The sequence below is a fragment of the Lepisma saccharinum genome, chromosome 21, assembly GCF_977018435.1.
Source record: "Lepisma saccharinum chromosome 21, izLepSacc3.1, whole genome shotgun sequence".
In the NCBI taxonomy this organism is placed as follows: domain Eukaryota; kingdom Metazoa; phylum Arthropoda; class Insecta; order Zygentoma; family Lepismatidae; genus Lepisma; species Lepisma saccharinum.
In genome coordinates this window covers 51,018,826-51,043,774 of record NC_139249.1, presented here as the reverse complement: position 1 = coordinate 51,043,774, position 24,949 = coordinate 51,018,826, and the positions used below count along the sequence as shown (strand labels likewise).

At 37.7% G+C, this 24,949-nt stretch overlaps 1 protein-coding gene across 1 annotated transcript in view; it reads right to left on the bottom strand.

Moving 5' to 3' along the window:
* Window positions 1-22,753, bottom strand: part of LOC146004183 (uncharacterized) — a 76,402-nt gene extending 53,649 nt beyond the window's left edge. The window contains exons 1-2 of the mRNA XM_083142851.1: window positions 22,617-22,753; window positions 4,210-4,386 (exon numbers count right to left, since the gene is read on the bottom strand). Coding sequence (XP_082998977.1) covers window positions 4,210-4,340 — 131 coding nt within the window. The 5' untranslated portion in view covers window positions 4,341-4,386; window positions 22,617-22,753. The remainder of the gene's footprint in view (window positions 1-4,209; window positions 4,387-22,616) is intronic.
* Between the last annotated feature and the right edge of the window lie 2,196 nt (window positions 22,754-24,949).

The following is a 24,949-nucleotide window of genomic DNA, read 5'->3' as shown; positions in this document are numbered from 1 at the left end:
GTTTATCTAATGGAAGATTCAGGTCTACTACAAATCCTGGAGATCATTTACGGAGGTAATGCTGTTAAAACTATGGTAACCTATGACCACTGGAAAAGCGGCACACTTCCAAGCAGTACACCTTGAACTGCATTTCGAAGACTAGCGAGGTTCTGGCATCTGGACTCACAGTCAGTATAATCCTCTGTGAGGCTCATGTGTCATCCATATTGTCCCTTCATCCATATCACCATATTATCATCAGTCCTCATCTTTGCAATTAGCCAAAAGTGACAGAATAACGAAGATCTGTGCCTTCACTACATTACGATGCTCGATATTCTTCGGGATTCCATTAAAGCCGAGCATATTGGGAAGTGGGGTTTCCATCTTCAATCACTTACTTGTATGTTCTCCTTTTGCTGCATCAGGGGCAACACCTGTGCTACAAGTGCACGTCTGTATGTAGAGGAAATGATAAATTTAACATGTTAGCACCAGGTATCTGAGAAAAATTCTACAATGGACTCCAAGGCAAAGTAACCGGTTTAGAACCATATTTTACCGTATCATATTAGTTGAATGTATTGACAGTGGTGACGATTAGGGATGGGGGGCATGGGAAGCAGTTCCACCCTCCCCCTACACACACTTCATGTCCCCGCACTATGGTCTCTTAATTCTAAGCATTATCTATCAGTGGATTCGACCCAAAATCATCTGCCCGAATTCCATTTTCAATAAGATTCTTTCTAATTACAACCAGTAGACAGTAAGCTATCCTTGCCTCCCCCCCCCACCAACCCACTGCTCAGTTAAGACACCTAATCGCCGCTACTGTGTGCATACATTTTTAAACAACAAAAGCAACATGTAAGTAACAAACGCCACGTGGACGAAACACTGCAGAAAACAATGTATGTTGTTCTCACCAATATCATAATCGCGCTATGACGCCAGGGGTCCCTGATTTGAATTCCGGCCTGGGCATGTATGTTTGTGAGTGTCCATTTATCAATTTCATCATATCATCATCACTTATTTCCATTTTCGCAAATTAGCCAAAAGTGGCAGAAAAAAAGCGAAATAAAATAAAGAAATAAAATAAAGCAAATGAATCAATCAATCAACCAATATCATATGAAATGGAACACGTAAAATTAGGAAAACAAATGACTCTGCATAAAACTCCATATCTCCTCAACCCCTGACTCTAAAGGCATGAAACAAAAACAAATCTCTAGAGGAAATCATAAGCTATGAATTTGGTTCAATGACATTAGGAATAAATTACATAGTTTCTTACATATTTGCTGTTCTTTGTGGCATAAAGCAACATTTTCACTAATTGAAAAAATTAAAGAAAATATTTGAATCTTTGTAATTCAATTAAGATTTATGGTAGCTCTATCAAACAAAAAACATAATTTAGCAAATTTTCTGTTCTTTCATTTTGGGTATCTTCACTTTTTGTGTACAATGCACCATTTTCAAGATATTAATTTCTTTTTTAATTTTTAATTTGAATTTTTGTCGCCTTTTTCCAAGATGGCAAATTTTCCCCAAACATTTGGTTGACAGATTTATAATATATTATTCACTATACCATTCTGCACAATCTGGCACAAAAAACATTTCTGTTGTAATTATTTCCGGGTGAATCCGTATATTTCCTCTACTAATATGAGACTAGTCAGAGTTGCAGTCAGTCCAGACTTCACATTCATGAACGGTAATGCATGTCTGCACTGAGCCAACCTGGTGGATGATTTTCTTGACAGGCTACCAAGGTCAACAGATATGAATCCTATTTTGCATACATGGTATGCATTAGAGAAACAAGTTGCAGCCCATCAGATGCCACCAAGGGAACTTCCACACCTCCATACAGGTCTTTGTGAGGAATGGGGCCAGCTGCCTGCAATACTCTTGAGCCACCTTGTAGAGAGCATGCAACATTGCTGCAAAGCATGTGTGGTCCCATTAGGGTTACTACACTCCTTATTAACTGACCTGTTGTTATGGAACCCTCACGCTGACTATATTTATTTCTTTAATGTGTCTTTGGCATATAGTTCTTAACTTAATGTTTTTTGCATGAGGGTTTGGTTATAAGTCATGGCAAAGGTAAAAGTAAAGCTCCCTGTGTACACAGCACCATGCCATGAAGGCACATCTAGTGGATGAGGACGTAGGGCTCCACACATTCTCAATCTTGGCCATTTTGGAGGTGATGTGATTAGCACCATGCTCTGGCTATCTTTTCCCCAGTTACCCATTGATTTAAGGCTGGGGGAGGCCCAGAGCCAATTTTATGCAGGGTCAAGGCCTGAAAAATTCTGACCTTAGATCACACACCCCAGGAATCTAACTCGGGTCTCACGCCCTACCAACTAGATCACCGTGGCTTATGCATAGTAATAAGTAATAGCAACATTTTCTGGCAAGAATACAGGACCAGCACAAAAATTTGAAATACACAAATAGAAGAGGACACTGTATGGACAATGCAGGTCATAACTGCCAGGGGTTGGTAAGAAAGTGCCAAAAAAAATTCATAAAAAAGTATTGTTCTACATGTGTGTATTAGATACAAGGCTACATTGCAGTACAAAAACAAAAGTAACTATAGTACATTACAAGTAAGATCTTGCATTCCGAAGAGTGAGTCACAAGTAGTAGAACATTTTGTCTTTAGATGGCAGTGTGATTGGTTCATTTGCTTCATTTTACTTCACTTTTTGTGTCACTTTTGGCTAATTTGCGAAGATGGGGATGAGTGACGACCTGATGAAATTGATGGACACTCACAAACATCCAGGCCCAAGCTGGGGTTTGAACCCGAGACCCCTGGCATCGCAGCACGATGTGATAACCACTCTGGCACGGGGGCCAGCTAGATGGCAGTGTGAAGTATAATTATCGCACTGCCATCCCAATATGACTTTGACCTCATACCTAAAGTAAAGGAACACCTGCGCAGGAGACGGTTTTGGACTCAAAATGACATTGTCATCACTATGAAACATAAGATGTCCTGACTCACACGAGAATGGTATTGGTATTTGATGCCTCTCACATCATTGGCAGCATGTTGTGAACACTCTGGGGAACTAGTTTAAAAAGTTTGAGGATTCATAGGGCAATTTGTGTACATGTCTTTTGTTTTTGTACTGCCTGTGTAGCCTTGCGAGTAAAACACAATTTTTACTAATTTTATATGGCACTTCCCTGACAACCTCTGGTACACATGACCTACAATGTCCATACAGTGTCCTCTTCTATTGGAATTATTGTGTTGGTCCTGCATTCTTGCGAGAAAAAATAGTTGCCATGATTTATGCCTTGTACTTTGATGTACATCAGAGCTCTTTTGTTTCAATTTTACAGTAATGCCACTTCAGTTATCAGAAGGTTCAAGCCGTTGCAGCCAGGAGATTTCCAAGCGTGCACCTTTTGGTAATGATCTGTTTTCTAATATTTTAATTGTGCTTAACTTTTGGACATGGGTATAAAATGAACATGCCTGAAATTCATATATTTTTTACCCCAAATGGAACATGACTCTGAAAGGCACTTAATCGCATGGCCATGAAATTAGGTGGATTGCAGAAGTTTGACCTGTTGCCACGAAGGAGCAAAACCCTATGTGTTCGGAGGGTTTAGAGAATGAAAGGTCTCATTGTAGAGTTGGCCTTTGTAATCCATGTGATACAAACTGACAGTATTTGCTTGAAAGGTCAGGGATGACAACTGTATGCCCCAGAGAGAAGTCGGTCTGATGCTCAAACTAGGCCATAAGAGTCCCGTGGAAGCCACACAGTGCATGGCAACCAGTGAGTAATGTGCTGCTCTCGCTTTGCATTTCCAACAGGTGGCAACAGCTCAATTCTGTCCAGTCACCTATTTTCATGGCTGTGCGTTTAGATGATTTACTCAATCATCTTGCTCACCAGATCTGTTTTAGATTCTAGCAGCACTAAAAGTGGACATCCATATAACATTCACATAAACACTATATTCACATACAAAATAATCGTTAATAATATTTACCCTACAGTGACAACCTGGCTAAATTTGCTCAGAATACTATTCATCAAACATCTAATTACAATGATCAGAAGGCAAATCAAGACGTGGAATAACATATAGATGTGGAAGAGATCAAAGATGTATATAACATAAATTGCTTGTGAAATTTAAAATACATTTAGCATTCATGCAACTCACCTTATATTCAAATGAACAGCTTCATTTCGAATTGATTCAGGCAATTTAGAAAGCTCTGCAATTAGCTCCTTTTTCAAACTTTCAAATGTTTTCAATATTTCTTCATCTGTAAGTTTCTGGTAATCATCCATTTTCGTTCTGACAATTTACAGTTATATCTTCAATGTATACAAATACCTGTCAAGAACAAAGAAATAACTGCATAAAATAAAAGTGTACTTAACAATTATTTATACAATACTTCCTTATTTGTCTCATTTCAGTTAATCAGAAGGTTTGACCTTTAACACCCAGGTTTCCAAGTCTGTGTTCTATGAACAAGCAATGAAGAAATAAATTTAAAAAAAAAAAATATATATTTACTCTTTCCTCAAAGGATTTGGACCTTGGGTGAATGCAAATTTGCACCATTGTACTAAAATAACAATGTGTAGCTATACCTTGCAGTTGAGTTCTTCCTGTCATCGGTAAAGGCATTCTGTTGTGAGATAATTTACTTATCACTGCCTATGTGAGAACAGGACCCAACACAATATTATTTTTATTTGAATGAATAAGTATGCAACATGCATGAATCAGTATTAAAGTTTTGGACATTTTAATTTGAACATCATTGAATTTTATTTAGAGTGACGTGTACAATTTGGTGTCAATTCTCTCATCTCTGGGTGAGAACTAATGGTCGCAACTGACTATCCAGAAGAAGAAGCAGTGTTGCCTAACTCGTGGCTCCAAATATTGGAGTTATGAGGGTGGTGGCACGTGGCAATGCATGTATGTGTGTGTGTGAATTATGCAATAATATGTACTAAAAATGCATGATAGGATATGAGAAGCAACTTAGTCTTGTTTGAAAAAAAATTCTCCTCATGGTGCACTAAATAAGTGTCAAATAGAGATGGTCGAATTTTAAAAACACATTTTCTCCATGAAATTTTGATTTTCTCATACCTTTTTTGATTTTTTCTTAAATCCCCTAAAACGCAATTGTTTTGCACAGAATGAATATTTGTGGTACCGTACACAAATTCAAGAAATTAACTACAGTAGGCTACTTAGGAACAGTTAGCTGCCAACACTCCTTTTTCCTCCTGATAAATGTATTGTTTTCTTATGATAAATTACAAGTGTAGGAACATAGTGATACTACATTCTAAAATTTTAATGATCATTTTGGCTTAAAGTGGGGATCTCAAGGGCATGCAAAACATAATTTCATAAGAAAATTCTCTTTTTACTTCATCTAACTCTGCCTGTATCAAGATACAATCTCGACATCATACTTCCTCTTAATCCAATAAACATTTCATTCAAAATAAAACTCATCTTATTTCTCCATGTCAAATAATTCTCATTTCACACATTAAAAAAAAAAATTCCATGCAATTGAAAAGTTCATCTTTCAATTTTTTAACCATGTAAAGTATTAGGTGGGTTGGAACAATTGTGGAGCATCAAATATGGGCATGTTAAATGCCACAACCTAATGTGTACAAAGTACTAAACTTTACAAGCATCCGGCCTGCAGTCAACGAGCCACTTCTAGCTTTATCAAGGGTCCCTAAATGGTACTTACAAAAATGCACCAAAACATAAAGCACTTGAAAGGTGAAGTAGTAAATTCTCTTTTGTAACATTCAACCAATTCAGAAATTCTGCAATCGAGGGAGCACATACATCTCTCAGATTAAACACCAAGGTAAATACTACCCGATTATCTACTATCTCTTAATATTAAATGCTGGTATATTCTTACACTATGACTTAGTATATTTGCACATTCTATACTGGTAGTAGACAACAAGATTATGGTTGAGGTATTAATATATTAATTTTGGAATATAATGGAATGTAGAAATATTTTAACAGATAACAATCCACAACTATCTCAAAAAAAATATATGTGAAATTATACATTTGCGAATGCCTCCTTGTTTATATCAATATTCTTTCCAACAACATATTTTACAACATACGCTAGGACTCTTGTTGCTATGTGAATTGCATTTGGTTATGCAAAAACTCAGCTTCTCTATTTAGAAATTATTTTAATTTTAAAGAAGGCACAATGGAGAAGTATGAACCATACTTACGAGGGATCACCCTTTTGTCCCAATATTGAACACAGTCGTTGAATTTGTCACTTGCGGAAACTGCAACGAAGTAAGCAAAAATATAGTACATGGGGAAAATTCTTCAACAGATCACATCCATAAGCATACACAACATACAATGTGTGAACTGAGATGATCCATGCAAAATTGCAACCCACGCAATAAATAAATGTTTATTATCAGCATTCAAAGAAGTGTTGACACTTGCGCACATTCAGTGCACCAAGGAAACAATTACTTACTAATGCACATTAATATTCCAATATTTCACACTTTAGGTGTGATTAACCCTTTTCCATGGTTGACATTTTGCCCAACCCAGCTGTTTTTTTTTTCTTTTTCACATAAAACCAGATAAAACCTGGGCAAAACTGGGTTTTATTGTTTTTCTTTCAGGTTATGTTTATAAATATATATATTTTAAAAATGAAATACATTTCTCTTTGATAGTAATATATTGGAACATTCAATTTGTATTGTTTTAGTTCACTGAATCAAAAACTTTAAAATTTTCTGTTAACATAGTTAAGAATTGACAATCAAGGTCTCACACCTTGAAATGATTATTAAACTAAAAACATACATAACGCATGCCATACATAATAGACCATTGAGGGCCAGGCCTACCTACCAACTGCACTCCCACCTGATTCTGAGGTGGGAGATCTGGGGTGACGTGTGGTTAGAACAATTAAAACCCCCAGTCATCGTTGAAGGTTTTCATGATCGGGGTATGCTACTCATTCATAGCTCCCCCAATTTAATCATGACTGTGAGTGTTCATACACAGGCTGAAATCTCAGGAGAAAAATTACATTTCCCCAAGGAGACTCAAACCTACACACGTCCCATAGCTGGAGCCCAAAATCATGACTGCACAGCCAAAGATGATTAAGTTATCTAAAATACTATATTCTAAAAAATTTGACCAACAGTTTGATTCTACTCTTGCTGGATGGTATAACAGTTAATATATCTATGATCAGTTCCCAGGCTTGTGCATTGCAATACTATACCAATACTTTATAGCTTTGGTGGTTTAGTCAACCTCCATGGCAGAGTGGTTAGCATAGCACACTGCAATGCCAGGGGTCCCAGGTTCGAATCCTGGTTTGGACATGGATGTTTGTGTTTGTCCCAATGAGAATACAGAGAAAATAGAGAGAAAACGGGGAATACTACTGCTTAGGGGTATCATTTTTACTAAAAATGTAAAAAAAAAAGTAGACAGGCTGTCTAACTGCCATGCAGAAGACCCAGGTTTGAATCTTGGGGTGGGTGATCTAAGGTAGGAATTTTTCCAGTTTTTGTCCCTGCCTAAGCACCTCTGGAACTGACCCATCCTCAAATCAATGGGTTGTGGGGGTACAGGCCACTGGAGGTTGGTTGTGATTACCACCTCCAAAGTGGCAGAGATCAAGAATATGTCGGGCCCTACCCCCATATCCCCTCAAGCCTTCATGGCACAATGCTATGTGCATGGGGAACTTTACCTTCTATACAACATAAAGTAGCTGCACACACTCTTTTAAATATGCTTCAATACATTCTGTTCATAGCTGTTTTCCCATAATTTTTGTGGATGTTTCAAGTTAAAATATTTCCTCCATGTATTAACCATGCCACATTTTTAAGGCTGACATATTTTATTGTCTTGGCTGATTTCATCCAAATGGAATACCATATCCATTCTCCAAAATATCTGGTTGCTACGAAACTAACAGTTCCCATGGAAAAAACATTAGTGACTCCCAATTTAGATCCTAACCTACATATGACCTAAAATATTTATGTCTCTTTTCATAATGTCCAGAAATGTACTTTACACAGATATTTGAAAGTGGCATCACAATTTGGAGCTACCTCAGAATATGAAAACTCAATTTTTCATCCACCATCTTGAAATGCTTTCAACAAATGCAAATGCAAAATAAAATCATTTCCTGGGTGTATCTATTTGTGACATGAATTTCAGTTTAAAAACTAAGTTTGCTACAGATACCCTGGTCTCAAAATTGGTGACATTCCACCACCCTTCCTACCCCCCCTCCTATATTACACAGTTTTTATTAAAAACTTCAAGCTCAAGTAATGTCCTAACATAGATGAGACTTGGGTTTCTTAATCTATGAAAATCTAATCTCAAATATTGGCATAACTTAAAACTCTCGAAAGGCACGTTAAATCAGTCTGTTGTGCACCATCTATAAACATGGTGACAAATTTTTCTTAAATACAATATGACACCAATCTTTTAAGTTATCTTGCAACTATAAAAATTGCAACTCAAAAGCTTTACATTTATGGCAAAATGCATGTTAGCGAGTTTAGCACCACTCCTCTCCTGAACTATTAAATATAATTTTAAAAGTTTTACTGCAAAATTGCGGACCAATCAATTATCTACAATGACTGATAGTTTAGTTCCTTATACTCCGAAAATGTATTGTAGACAGTTTCTGGGAAAAAGAGTGTGTGTGCAACATGAAAAAAATCAGTTTTTCATTCACCATCTTGAAACACATCCCTTACTTTCACTCACATGTAATACTTTTGCAGTCTATCAAGTTTCTAGCAGCAGAAATATGTTATCATGGTCACTAAATAGATGACTTGTTTTTCTTTGCCCTTCAACCCCACCCATGCTCATCCTAAATCGTGCATTATGTTTCGATAATTTTATTGTGAATTAGCATTGCAGGTAATGTCACAATGCTCCTGAAAGTCTTATGCACAAAGCTGGAAATTGCAGTCTATAAAAAGGTTTGAAAATGCCAAAATATGAAAGTATATGTATGCATTGTATTTACTTGAGAACCCCACACACCCTATTTTTAAGAAAAAAAAATCAAATTGTGGTAGAGTATGAGAGTGCTCAACTTCTTGGGTATAGAGCTCCTAAGCACAAATAACATTTACCCTAACTGGGCAGAAACCCATTACATTCAATCAATGCACTGAACTGGAGGGAGGGAGGGGTCACTTTGTCAGTGCAAGGCTTTGGAAAGAAAACAGAACATTTGCACTATACTAAATTTTGTAAAAATTGATTGTCACAGGTGAAACTATGTGGCTTGCCCAAATACGGAAGTGAATGATATCTAAAGTGCTACCACATTTCAAAATTATAAGCTTTGTTTGTTCAATGTTTTACCTAATATTTCAGACCCTTTTGATTTTTGTTTCTTGGATATACGAGGGTGTACCCAAAAGAAACCGGATTTTTTTATTAAAAGCCATGTATTTTTTTTTACAAAACAACCTTATCACCTTCAAAGTACTCTCCATGACACTTAATACATTTGTCCAATCTGTGATTCCATTCTTGGGAACATTTTTTAAACTCATCTGTTGTGATGGCTGACAGCTCCTTCCTTTTTTTTTCTTCACCTCTTCTACGTCATCAAATTGCTGTCCCTTCATGTCCCTCTTCATTTGGGGAAACAAAAAAAGTCACACGGAGCAAGGTCAGGTGAGTAAGGGGCATGGGGCAAGAGAGTCATGGTGTTTTTTGCCAAAAACTTGCACTCTGAGCTCTTCTTTCAAAGCACGACATGTTTCAACTCTACACTCTTTTTGCTGGTCACTCTGATTCCGAGGCACAAATTTCGCAGTGACCCTTCTCATTCCAAAATCTTCCGTTAAAATTCGCTGAACCAAGCTCCAAGGTAGTCCAGATAACTTCCCCAGCTCTTCAATGGTCCGTCGTCGGTATTCGAGCACATGTTAACAAATTTTATCGACATTTTCATCCGTTCTGGAAGTTGATGGACGTCCAGAACAGGGTTTGTCATCAATTGACATGTCCCCTTTCTTGAAGCGAAGAAACCACTCGTACACTTGAGTTTTACCCATAGCGCTGTCCTTGTAAGCTGTGTTCAACATCACAACCGTTTCTGTGGCATTTTTCCCGAGCAGAAAACAAAATTACACAGCTGCACGCTGTTCTCTTACATCGACCATCACAAAAAATGAGGTGCGAGCGAAACTGCTTTTACGAAAAAAATCACCGTGAGCAGAGACAACCTTCCCCGGCGAAGCCACTGGGTGCAATGAACTCACAACGAGTTGTTCGACACTTGCCTGGCGGGAAAAATTCGTACTATGGAAGCTCCGCTCAGCGCAGCGTTATTCCGGTTTCTTTTGGGTACACCCTCGTATGTTTGTATTATTTGTGTTAAAAGTCTATTTCTAGCATGATTTGAGAAAAATATTCTGAAAAAAAAAAAAGAAACCACTGTGACTTGTACCACATTAATTGTTTTGAGTATTATAAGCTTGGCTAAGCCTTTATTTGACAAGTTTTCTCAAACTGTTGACAATTCTAGAACCTCACAATTATTTAAAGCAATAACTTACATTATTTTCTGAAAAAAAATACACATTTTGAGTGGGGTTTTTTGAGGTGGGTTTCTCTGGAAAAAAAACTTCATGGGGAAAACTGGGCCGGGCCCACCCTGAGCTTTTCACTTCCTATCACGGGCACATGATGTTATCATGAAACCTCGACATATTGGACACACTCAAAATCACTTGTTGCTTGCAATAATGCACACTCTTGAAGTTTGGTAACAAGGTCCTTTCGTCCAGTCCTCATTGACAAGATACGGAAGGTAGATTTCTGAAGTAGACATAATTACATGTCATGGTCCTTCTACATGTAAAATAAATGTCCTGGTCTTTGGATAAGTATCACAAGCAATCTGGTCCCTCTTCTTATTATTTGGGCGAAATCGAATGTTGCATCAGATCTCCAATCTAACATGACAATATCAAAAAAAGGCATCTGCGAATTTCTCACCCGAATTCTCTTACATCAAGCACACAATGTAGTTAGTAGCGGGCACCAATTCTCAGCCATCCCTTGAAGTCCCAGTAGAAAATCAAGAGAATATATGTGTGTGAATCAAGTTTGTATTGTATCGGCGTTTACACTGGCAATGCATGGTGCGAGTCAATAACGCGATTGTAGTTCCTACCCAATGTCTGTTGAGCAGGTATTCAAACATAACACTGTGAATCAACTCTTCCCACAATTAGAAGCAAGGCTACTTGTAGGCAGAGACATCTATTAGCTTACGAGGAAATTATGTATAACAACTTCCAGGTGAAGAGAGACCCAAATTGTGATGAGTTCTTACGACATTATTTTATTGAAAATAAATAATGCTTTTTATAATGCAAGGAAATCGTCACAACCAATAACAAATATAAAGCATATTCTTGAAGAAATTTCAACCCCACAAATTGGAAACAAAATCAAATATGTCACACTTTCATACATGTAATGAACAAACAATTAAATTTGAAATGAAAAGAACTCAAACATTTTTGTTCAAGAAAAGTAGCATGTTAATCGTACGAGAAATGATGTGTTAAATGCCACCAGTGGTCACAGCAGTTCTGAAGAGGTTTAATAAAAACATGTATCTGATTAAAATGAAAATAATTGAGTAAGCCTTCTCTCCTTGGATTGTATTACACCAACTCAAATGTAAAAATAAGCCCAGCTTCATGAAAATGGCAGCAAAACCTCAGGGTTAGTCCAAAGTCCGATCAATCTTTCCCCATGGATTACAGACGTGACTGTAAAATGTTCTTATTTCTGATTGTACACCTATTCAAGGTTGCCCATGAATGAACTTATACCCTTAAAGAATGGATAGTAGCAAGCATGTGGAATCATGAATAACATCACACAGGAAAATCAATTATAGGCATTCAAAATAATTGAACAACATGATTTAATGAACCTATTAACCCATGGGAGGTTAGTACTATTTATGTCATCAATCTATATTCATGCATCCCTCTGCCTGCATGCTCTGATTTATCAAAGGGCAATGTGTTATTAACCAGGGTTGGCCCGTGTGATGGCCCAGAAAATGAAGCTTATAATACTCAAATGTGATACAAGTCATAGTGTTTTTTTTTCAGGATATTTTTTTTCAAATCATGCTAGAAATAGACTTTTAACACAAATACAAACATAAATCCAATAAACAAAAATCAAAAGGGTCTGAAATATTTAGATAAAAACATTGATTGAACAAATCTTATAATTTTGTAACACCATTAAGCCTTGTTTCCATGATATGGATAAATCAATATGCTGACCAAGGCAGAAATTTATTTTATTATAAAACATAAACTAAACGTAACGTTTCAACCTTCTAGCAAGGTCTTCTTTAGACTATGTACCAAGTACAAATGTAACAAGGCACAAGAACAGGACAGTATATATACACACAAAAATACTCCCCAGACTATTCTGCCTTTGTCAGCATATTGAGTTATTTATAATTTTGAAATGTGGTAGCACTTTAGATATCAGTCACTTCCATATGTGGGCAAGCCACATAAGTTTACCTGTGATGATCAACTTTTACAATACATTTTTTCATGTATAATAGATTACAAAGGAGAATTGAGTACACTTCATTAAATGTTGTGAAAGTAGAATAATGTTAACTGTGATATAATTAAACCAAACACTTTCCAAATAAGTCATTTCATTTCTCAAAATTTAGTATGTGTACAAATGTTCAGTTTTCTTTCCAATGCCTTGCACTGAGACTCCTCCCTCCCTCCAGTTCAGTGCATTGATTGAACGTAATGGGTTGCTTGCCCATGTAGGATAAATGTTATTTGCGGTTAGGAGCTCCATGCCCAAGAAGTCAAGCACTCTCATAATCTACCATAAATTATTCCTTTCTTAAAAATAGGGGGTGTGGGGTAGGTACTCAAAAAAATACGAACACTTTCATATTATGACAATTTTTGACATTTTCAAACCTTTTTAGAGACTACAATTCCGAACTTAGTGCATAAAACTTTCAGGAGCATTGTGACATTACTTGCACTGTAAATTCACAATAAAATTATCAAAATATAATGCACGATTTAGGAGGAGCATGGGTGGGGTGGATGGGCAAAGAAAGTCAAACATGATAACATGTTTCTGCAGCTAGAAAACTTGACACAATGCAATGGTATTACATGTGAGTGAAATTGAACAATGTGTTAAAAGATGGTGAATGAAAAAATGATTTTCCTCATGTTGCATGCACGCTCTATACCATGCTGTCTTTTTCCCCAAAACTGTCTACAATGCATTTTTGGAGTATAAGGAACTAAACTCAATCATTGTAGATAATTCGTCGGTCCACAAATTTGCAGTAAAGCTTTTAAAATTATATTTCATAGATTAGGAGAAGAGTGGTGCTAAAATCGCAAACATACATTTTGCCATAAATGTCAAGCTTTTGAGTTGCAATTTTTAGAGTTACAAGATAACTTAAAAGATTGGTGTCATATTGTATTTAAGAAAAATTTGTCACCATTTTTTAAGCTGCTTGACAAAAAATTTATTTAACAATATAGTGCATATGTATGTTGGGATCCAAATGGGGGCACTAATGTTTTGTCCATGGGAACTGTTAGTTTCATAGCAACCAGATATTTTGGAGGATGGAAATGGTATTCCATTTTGATGAAATCAGTCAAGACAATAAAATATGTCAGCCTTACCATTTTGGCATAGTTAATACATGGAGGAGATATATAAACTTGAAACATCCACAAAAATAATGGGAAAACACAACTGTGAACAAACTGTATTGAAGCAGATTTAAAAGTGTATGTGCAGCTACTGTATGTTGTATACTAGGTAAAAGTATAGTTCCCCGTGCATATAGCACCGCACCATGAAGGCACATTCAGGGGATATGGGGGTAGGACCACATATTTTTGATCTTGGCGATTTTAAAGGTGATGTGATCAAAACCAAACTCCGGCTACCTTTACCCCCAGGACCCATTGATTTAAGGCTGGGTGAGTTCCAGAGCTGCTTTGTGCAGGGCAAGACTGGAAAAAGTTTGACCTTAGATCACCCACCCCAAGATTCGAACCCGGGTCGTCTGCATGACCGTCAGCCAGCCTGTCTACTTTTTTTTTTACATTTGTATTAAAAGTAATACCCCTAAGCAGTAGTATCCCCCTTCTCTCTATTTTCTCAATTTTCACACACATGAATTATCTCTATATTATCGATTGATTGATTTGCTTTACTTTACTTCGTTTCTTGTGTCACTTTTGGCCAATTTGTGAAGATGGGGATGAGTGATGATTTGATGAAATTGATGAATGAACACTTAAAAACATCCATGCATAGGACAGGATTCAAACCTGGGACCCCTGCTGTCTTAGCGTGATCTGCCAACCACTCTGCCACAGGGGCCAGCTCTCTGTATTATCATTGGGACAAACACAAACATCCACATCAAAACCAGGATTCGAACCTGGGGCCCCTGGCATTGCAGCATGGAGAATTACTAAACCACCAAAGTTATCAAGTATTAGCATAGTATTGCAATGTGCAACCCTGGGAACTGATCATAGATATATTAACTATTATGCCATCCAGCAAGAGTAGAATCAAACATTTGGTCAATTTTTTCAGAACATAGCACTGTGGCTGTGAGGTCATGCTTTGGGCTCTGGCTATGGGACGTGTGCAGGTTTCAGTCTCCTTGGGGAAATGTAACAGCTTTTCTCCTGAGATTTCACCATCATGATTAAATTGGGGAACTATGAATGAGTAGCATAACCTGGTTATGAAATCCTACAACGATGACTGGGGGTCCATCGTGCTGACCACACGTCACTCTCTAAGAGTGGGATCAGGTGGGAGTGCAGCCAGCAGTCGGTATGTAGGCCTGGGCCCTCAATGGTCTGTTGCGGAACGGGATATGTATGCTTTCAGTTTAATCATTTCAAGGTGCAAGACCTTGATTGTCAATTTTTAACTATGTTAACAGAATATATTAAATAGTTTTTGATTCAGTGAACTAAAACAATACAAATTGAATGTTCCAATATATTACTGTCGGGGAAAATTGAATTTCATTTTTAATTTATATATATATAAACATAACTTGAAAAAACCCAATGAAACAGGAAAAATGCCAACCCTGTTATTAACACACCCCACTCACTCATCACTTGTCAGTTTGGCTCCAGGCCTAGCGAAAACAAGTTTTACTTTTGGACCTGATCGTATCCACCCAGTGCAACCTATAAATTTTATATCCCTGATCTTTTTAACCACCCGCAAGCTGTATTGTTTGCCATTTTAGAATGGATCCTGCAGAAGATGACAGGATTTTGATGCTGTGGGAGAGTGTAGGAAAGAATGAACGTAATTGATGATATTCAATGTTGGGAAATGGCTTACAGCTTATCCAGGGAAGAAGTGAGAATATGCAGCATCCGAAAACAATGCAACGTAGGGGACCAAGGAGAGGGGGGGGGGGGTGAACAACCTAGACAGCCAAACAAAAAACATCAATTGGTCATTGCACCTACTGTGACTGGCGTAAACACAGAAATGCAATGGCACATATCAATCATACATCATACATATATGACAGGAAAGGATGTCACACCGGAATCGATACCTGGTGGAGACTTGTAGTGGTTCGGATACAGTGGACATAAGAAATTAAAAATAAACTAAAGTCTTCGGTGTGTTGTCTGACAAAAAAAAAGTCAATTAGTGCATACACAGACAATGAAATTATATGTTTTACCCTTAATATTATTTTGTTCCCATATTATGTGGTGAACTTGATTAAAAGTTTTGCTACATGCCAAGGCATAATTTCCGAATAAATTGTTCAAGTCTGCATGTTCCAAATGAGGAGGGGAGCACATTATGTAGCATTTGTTTGTTTGTCAATTTCATCAACATCTGTCGCAAACCTCTTTTGCGATTATTGATATTGCATGACAGTCGGAATACAATTGAGACTTTTTAGAATGAACATTTGAATTTCAGTCCACGTTTGTTGGAAATTCTTTGTCTTGGTCAGTTTGTAAGAAGAAACTTAAATTCTTCTAATTCTAAAAGCCTGCCTGGTTGGGGTGAAATGGATAGCACAATATTATGAGTTATTTGCACCGTATTTAATAAATTGGTTTTCAAACATAAGTATTTATGACAATCCAGATCTCATATTAAAATGCTGCATTAGAGACCCTGGTGTTTTACTGTTCAGACACAAAAATATGTTCGCTAACCCTAGAAAGGTAGCGTACATAAATTTTACATGGAAGTAGCGTACGTAAATTTTATGTGGAAGTAGCGTACGTAAATTTTACGTGGAAGTAGATGATGGTAGGATCCCCTCCCTCTCTTCTCCCTTCCAGGCACGCCCCATGACAGCATTGCTTTCTCCTGTCAGTTGCAGACTGACCGGTATCGAGTGCAGGTGGACTCTGCGTTCCTGTGTTGTATGTGGATATTTTTTTTTCTAGAGCTTATATGCCAGTTTGACGTGTCCCTACCCTTAACGGCTTTGGTATGATTTGACAATAATGGACCCTTCTCCAATTTCATTCATATTTAACATACTCACTAATTTAGGGCTCCTAATCACAAATCTGAAGTTAAAATTTGGCAGTCTCGTGTGGAACTTTCAAAAATAACATGTAGAAGGTTGTGATTTTACAATACGAAAAAAAGGCATAATTTCGTTAGTAACTCTAATACTCACTAATTATGGAGTCCTGATGATGTATTTGCAGTTAAGATTTGGTTGTCACATGTAGAAATTGTAAATTCACGTGCAGAAGTTGTAAAATGACATTGTGATTTACCACGATGTTTTTCGAAACATCAACAACGATTGGAAACCATACTTGCTCATATGAACAAGTGAGGTTCGACATTCATTACGTTGTCTACAGCATTGCCACATTGTTGCATTGTTAGTAGGATTGCATTCAGGGTGGAACAATGGCAGAAGAGAGAATTGTTAATGTAATACAGTTGTATAAGTTGAGTGTGGAGGAAGAAGGGCATGGACTCATTAAGAAACTAATGGATTTTGGAGTTCTGCCTAAAGAAGGGAATTATATGTGTCCACGTGGGCACACATTAAATTTGAACAAGGACGATGTGTCAATAGATAAGTATTCATGGAAGTGTAAAGGGAAGGTTGTGTTAAAGAAGAAAAAGTCAAGGTGGTGCAATTACTCCATATCAATTAGAAAGGAAACATTCTTCTGTAAATCAAAATTATCATTGTTACAATTATGCATTTTTTGTCTAACTGTGGACGTCCAATTGCACATTAAAAGTTATTTGTGATCAGGCTGAAATTTCATCTAAAACAGCTGTTGACTGGTCTTCATTTTGTCGGGAGGTTGTAGAGCACGCATTCTACGAAAATCGTGAGAAAATTGGAGGTGTCGGCAAAGTGGTAGAAATTGACGAGTCAACATTTGGCCATAGAAAGTACCATCGGGGTGTTAAGGGCAGTGGGTTTTCGGCAGAATTGAGAGAGGAAGTGGATGGTGCTTTCTAGTACCAGTCAAGAGGAGGGATGCTGACACCTTAGTGAATATAATTATGGAGTGGATTCTACCGGGTATAACAATATCAGACTATTGGAAGGCATATGATAACCTGAATGACAAAGGTTTTGAACATCTCAAGGTAAACCACAGTGTGAGCTTCGTGGATGTGGAGACTGGGGCTCACATTAATACTATAGAATCGACCTGGAGGCATGCAAAAATTAATTTAAATTCTTATGGCACGAAGAAAGTTTTCTTCTCAGGATACTTGGCCAAATACATGTTTCTGAAGAGGTGCAGTCAATTAGGTTTGGACCGTATAGTTGACTTTTTCAGACTTGCCGGAATGTTATATAACCCCCTGAAAAACTGTGAACAGCCCGAGGAAAATGGCGGAAGTGAGAGTGACAACTCAGAAGGAGAAAAGTATGTGGACTAATTTAATTACAGGTTAGTTTGGCAACACTGTAGGGAGTGTTCAGTTGTTCAGTAATCTGTTGAGATGTTGGTGGGAGGAAGATGGCATCTTTGAAGGTAGGAAATGAATTCATTTTAAAAGTTTTGCTTTGAAAAAAGCTATGTCTTAGTCACTTTCAGCTGGGTACATATTAATAATATTGGGGTATTCGTTCATATTTCGCATAGTCAATAATTCAGGACACTTAATGACGATTCTGTAGTTAAAATTTGTCGCTCAAGTGCTACGAAAATGACATTTTTTAATGGTGCACCACAACAAAAACCATTCCTGCATAGCCCCACAAACCATTCACGGTAAGGTTAGGTTAGGCAAACATAGTTAAAATTTAGAATATATATTTTGTTCTTAAATTTCTCAAAACTGACATTTTTCAACGGTGCCCCACAACAAAAACCACTCCCACATAGCCCCACAAACCATTCACGGTAACATTAGGCAAACATAGTTAAAATTTAGAATATACACCCTATATTTTGTTCTTAAAGTATTCAAAATGCAAAAACTTCCGATAAATAATGAGCGATCGTGCATTGCCGGCTGCAATCAAGGACCCCCCTTTTTTTGCAAAGGGGCGTAAGTGCCAAATTTTAACTTCAAACAGATTCGTAATTAGGAGCCCTAAATTAGTGAGTATGCAAAATATGAACGAAATTGGAGAAGGGTCCGGTATTGTAAAATCGCTCCACGGCTTTTTTCATACACGCAAGTCTGACGTATCGCTACCGTTGATGGGTGTTTTGGCCCAAGTTCCTTTTGTTTTATTGCGTTTTCATCATGCTACGAATGCAATTTTTACATGGATCGATTTTGATGTACCTCTGTTAATACATACTGTGGAGTTTTAGCGATTACTTAAGGTTTTGTTCAATATATGTTTTTGTGGTTAGGTTAAGCAGGTTAGGTTTGGTTCCCTTAGCATTAAAATAAAGTCATAAATAACTCTTTTTCGAGTCCAAACAGTGCTCATTACTTTAAGGAAGGTTCAAATTTCGTGTGACAATGATTTCCAAAATTCTATGATAATGGTAAAAATTTACTATCCTTCAGACACCCCTATTTTTTTCGTTTCGTCAATTTTTGACATTCGTACTTACGTATGTGCTTCGCGGAACATTCCTGAAGGTGTATTGATGTATTTTTGATCAAAATAAGAGCAGTTTTTCACATTACGAGTACTTCTTTCTCCTAGCCTTTCCGCTTGCCTCACACACAATATGGCGCGGACACCTTCGTAAATAATGACGCGTCGGCCTTGTCTTTTCTCGGTTTTCAATTGTTATGCAGTGTTTCAACCTTCGGAACCCAAGAAATGCCCGACACCAAATTTTAACTATCTATCTCAACCTAACTGAAGTAACTTATCCACGCGCCAATGGTTCGTGGGGCTAGCACCAATGGTTCGCAATTATTTCCAATTTCTAGATCGTGATACTAACACGACACCAAATTTTAACTATCGATCTCAACCTAACTGAACTATCCTATCCACACACCAATGGTTCGTGGGGTTAGCGCCAATGGTTCACAATTATTTGCAATTTCTAGATCGTGATACTAACATGACACCAAATTTTAACTATCGATCTCAACCTAACTGAACTAACCTATCCACGTGCCAATGGTTCGTGGGGCTAGCGTCAATGGTTCGCAATTATTTCCAACTTCTAGATCCTCATAATAACAGGCACATATTACAAAAGTATATGATTTTCTCCACAGAAAGCTTAGTTTGTCCTATGAACGTACCCAATCTGGCTGATTCTTGAAATCTCCTAACTCCCGTTTCACCGTTCTAACTCTCATTGCAAACGCAGACAGTTCGAAACACTGCATACCAACAAAACACAATCACGACAGTGTACGAAGGTGATGGTGTAGGAAGATGTACGCGCCAAACGCTATCTCTGTCGGAGAATTAATTTTCAATGAACAACATGAATTTCAGCTATGAAACATTCCCACATTACACAAAACACCTTCCCGATGTTCGACAATGCTACAGGAACTTATTACTGTAAGTAGTTTCTTCTGTAAAAATAAATAAATGTGTCCAAAGGATAGTAAACTAGTACCAAGGTGGCAATCTGATATTCCCCGGACACCTATAACTTCTTCGTTTTGTCAATTTTTGACATTTGTACTTACCTATCTGCTTCACGGAACATTCTTTAAAGTGTATTCATGTTTTTTATCAAAGTAATTGCAATTTTTTTTAAAAAAAGTACGTTACCGCAAATGGTTTGTGGGGCTATGTGTCTGGTTCATGGGTCTATGCGAGAATGGTGTGAGGGGCTACGCATATTTTTTTCGAAACCAATTTTTAACTAGTGTAACCTATATGTGACTCTACCTAACCTAACCTTACTGGAAATGGTTCGTGGGGCTATGCGTCAATGGTTGAATTTCCGTTATGAAACATTCCTACATCACACAAAACACCTTCCAGATGTTAGGCAATGCGGTACTATTATCCTATGAGGGAAACGCCTACGAATCATATATTTCTGACTTCTTTACATTGCTAACGTGTTATTTTCGAATGCGGAACATTTCTTAAGGTGAAATAATGCATTTCTAACTAACATAATTTCTATTTCTTCTATTTACGAGTACTTACTGTTACTTGTTGTTTCGAATATGTAACACATTATGGCCATGATAGCGTACTGGTTTAGGGGGGTTCTGAGAATGTTTTGTCGATTTATGCAGTGTTGCAACCTTGTTCACCGGAAAATATCTACTTTCGTGCCCAGATTTGAAATTATGCTAATACGTCGCATTTACGTGTAGAACTTGTAAAATAACCTTGCGATTTACCACGTTCATTGTCCATACACAGCAATTCGGAACCATCTTTCTTTCGCAATTCGTTAATGCTCTTCCTTTACACACAACAATCTTGCAACCTTGAATATTGACGTCAGACGAGGAATGCCTACGTGGTTAGGTTAGTTTCCATTAGCACAAATACAAAGAAAAATTCATATTTTCGCTAAGAGACGCATTACCTTGTATTGCCTAACATGAAACAGCTCTCTCCTGTGACGTCAGAACACAAAGTTGCTACAGTGTCGTGCGATAAGTGACACCCATTCGGGTCGGAACCATCTTTCTTTCGCAATTTGTTAATGCTCTTCCTTTACGCACAACAATCTTGCAACCTTGAATATTGACGTCAGACGAGGAATGCCTACGTGGTTAGGTTAGGCCTGTTAGGTTAGGTTCCATTAGCATAAATACAAAGAAAAATTAATATTTTCGCTAAGAGACGCATTACCTTGTATTGCCTAACATGAAACAGCTCTCTCCTGTGACGTCAGAACACAATGTTGCTACAGTGTTGTGCGATAAGTGACACCCATTCGGGGAAAATGGCTTGTTCCGTGGAGCTGCTGTTCTTATGGTAGGGTTACGTTAAGAAAACATAGTTTATTTCGTTTTTTATCGATTTTTATACTTGACCGCCAATTATTACATGCAGATTCGTGATAAGGAGGTCTCAATTAGTGAGTAGGCAAAATTTCATAGCAATTGGAGAGTCCGGTATTGTAAACGCGTTCCAAAAAAATTTAAAAATACTCGACACATGGTTGTAGTGAAAACACAGCGAGGCTGAAACACTGGCTAGGGGGTTGCATCATCTTGACACACGGAACATTGCACTCTCATGCAGAAAGCAAATGGCGGGAGCAGAAACAGCGTGTCGGACAGAGATTTTCGCAGAAAACAACACACATTCACATTAAAATGGATCAAATCTACATTCAGGAACTTCCACAAGGCTAAAGAAAATGATTTCCGTATGTACTTTCTCCTGTAAATTTGAAGGAATCAGTTTCCCTCATACGATAATGTTACCGACAATGCTACAGGAACTTATTACCATAAGTAGTTTCTTCTGTAAAAATGAAGAAATCTGTCCGGGGAATATCAGATTAGTACAGACTTAGATTCTTTGGAAGTAGAAAAAGTACAAGAAATTGAAATTTCTACTACACCAGAGCGGCCTCGGAGAAAGAAAAATGATACTCTTTCAAACGAAAGTAAAAAGAATAAAGCCAAGCGTACCAAAAAGTGGTGAGGAAAAAACTATAGGAACTGTTATAAAAGTGCAAGGAGAAACGATGAATTGCAAGGATGGGTTTGTTTGGGATACGAAATGCCAACACAACAAGGAAAAGACACCAGCCAAAAATGTTATTCATATAAGGCCAGAACCCACTGCAGCAAACAACTCCCGTCAAGCCACCTCTTCTCTGGCATGTTTTGAACTGCTTTTTTGTGACGAAATTCTTGAGATTATTCTTCAATATACCAATGAACAAATAAAATGTACCCTAAAAAGAATATAACAACAAATGGGCATTACAATGTCATGATTTGTCCTTCATTCTAGCCTACACGTCAATCTGACGTGTCCCTACCTTTAACGTACATGCAGAGAACCATACCTTTCTAGCGTTAATAGTACTCAATTCATACTTCAAGTTGGCACTGTGCATTTCTCACTTAGGGCTCCTGTTCTGTAAGAAAATATATATTCTTCTTGAGTTACTTAGCATAGCTAGCATAGCCAGTTACCTGCATCGTTATCCAAGTTGTAAACACACAGTATGGCCAGGTCGAACTATTGATAACAAACGTCATGAACAGCGACAAAGTAGGGAACTTTTCCCGAAGCTGGAAATCTCAAATTCTACACGTCATTTTCACTTTAAATTATTGTATTTGCATTTCTGGTACAAAACTAACAATTTCAGATAAGTTCCAGACATTTACAATGCAAAAATCGTGGAGAATTAACGACTTTTTAAAATGTCCATTCGGAATCCCGTAAAGTCGGGATCGGGACGGGAAATTTTTTTCCCGATCCAACCCGTCATTTTCACCTTACGTGATTGTTTTTAAATTTCTGGAATAAAAACTAATAATTTACAATAAGTTCCAGACACTTACAAAGTAGAAACCGTCGAAAATTAACGACTTTTTAAAATGACCATTCGGTATTTCTCGACTGATCGGGATCTCGAAAAGTCGGGAAATCATTTCTCGAAGTCGGGATTGGAATGTGAAATTATTTTCCCGATCCCGGTCCCAACTTTCCGGGATCCCGCACACCCCTAGTGGTCACCCTCCGGAGGACGACTCTCATGAGAGCAGACCTCACCCTCCGAAGACTTGTGAGGGTGAGGACAAAGTCGATCCATGAGGATGAGGGCAAAAGGCGAGTCGAGAGGGTGAGGGCAAGTGAGGGTGAGGTCGAAGTCGAGTCGTGAGAGTGAAGGCAAAAGGCGAGTCGTCGTGAGGGTGAGGACGAAACGCGAGTCGTGAGGGTGAGGGCGAGAGACAAGTCGTGAGGATGTGTGAGGGTGAAGGCGAAACGCGAGTCGTTAGGGTGACGGCGAAGTCAATCCATTAAGGTGAATGACGAGTCGTGAGGGCATCTGAGGGTGAAGGCGAAGTCAAACCATAAGTGTGAATGAGAAGTCGTGAGGGCATGTGAGGGTGAGGGAGGTTGAACGAAAATGACCATCTCTGATATTCACAACTCGCCAAGTAGAAGTATATAAATGGTATGTTGTAATTGGAATTAAGTATTTGATCTTTGCAAAGTTGAACACTTATACGAGTACGTTGCGGATTCTTGCCTGTTTGACTTTTTTATTAGTTTGTAGTAAAACATAGGCTTTAATAGCTCCGTCTATTTCGCTGCACTTTTTGACTCTCTCTGCACTGGCGCGTCTAATTGGTTACACGGTGCAACACTGTTTCATGGTATTTCTAGCCGAAAGCCCATTTTTATAGTGTAAATGTCTATTTTCAAGGCTAGTCTACCTTGCAAGTTCTGTTTACTTGATGTGTTTTTACGCGCCTTTGGATGTTGAATTGATGGAAATGTGGTATTTCCGTTGAAGGTGGAAAGGTACGCCAGATATTTGGAAAATAAAACAAAAATATTGGTACAGGCATTGTTGTTACACGTGTTAACTGAAACTCATTTTGGGCGCAGGTTTGTGTCGTCAATTTGTGACACTTCGGTCACTCGTCTTTATCTGTTCTTAAGATTTGTAACATCCTCTGTCATTGGTTAGCAGACGAATTACGTGACAGGATCAAATTTGACGCTTATTCTTGCTGCTGCCACGCGCGTGGCAGCAAACCCGGCCCTACCGAAAATATCCTACACTACAGTGTTGCCTTTTTTCAGTTGATAGTTACAAGGGTCTTAAATATCTCCGTACCTGCACGGCAAGATTTTGCTCAACATAAGGCATGAAACGTAAAGAAGAAGAAAAAACAACAACAAAAAAACTTGTGCTGGATATTCACTCATCTGGTGGATGATTGAGTAAGCATTCTCAAGGATATAATATTATTATTAATAATAATAATAATTATTATTATTAAAAAATGTTTCATTATTATGAAATTTTAATTATTATTGTATAATTATTGATATTATTTCTATTATTCAAATTTCTGGCGACGCCCATGGGAACAATTATGAATGAACCCCCCAAAAATCTTCCTGCCTACGGCTATGCTGGTAAGCGTAAAAAATATTAGAAGTTGTTGATTGATGTGATGAATATTCTAAGATAGAATTCTAAAAATATTCTGCCAATGTTTTCGACATTGTGAAACGAAACATCGCGCAATGTCTGCATGACAATCACATATTTCTTTAATTTTTCTATTGGCCAAAATAGTTTGTTCGGCACTTGACAAATAAATAGAAACTCTTTAATTAATGAAATATTTCCTCAATTAGATTCGACTGTTT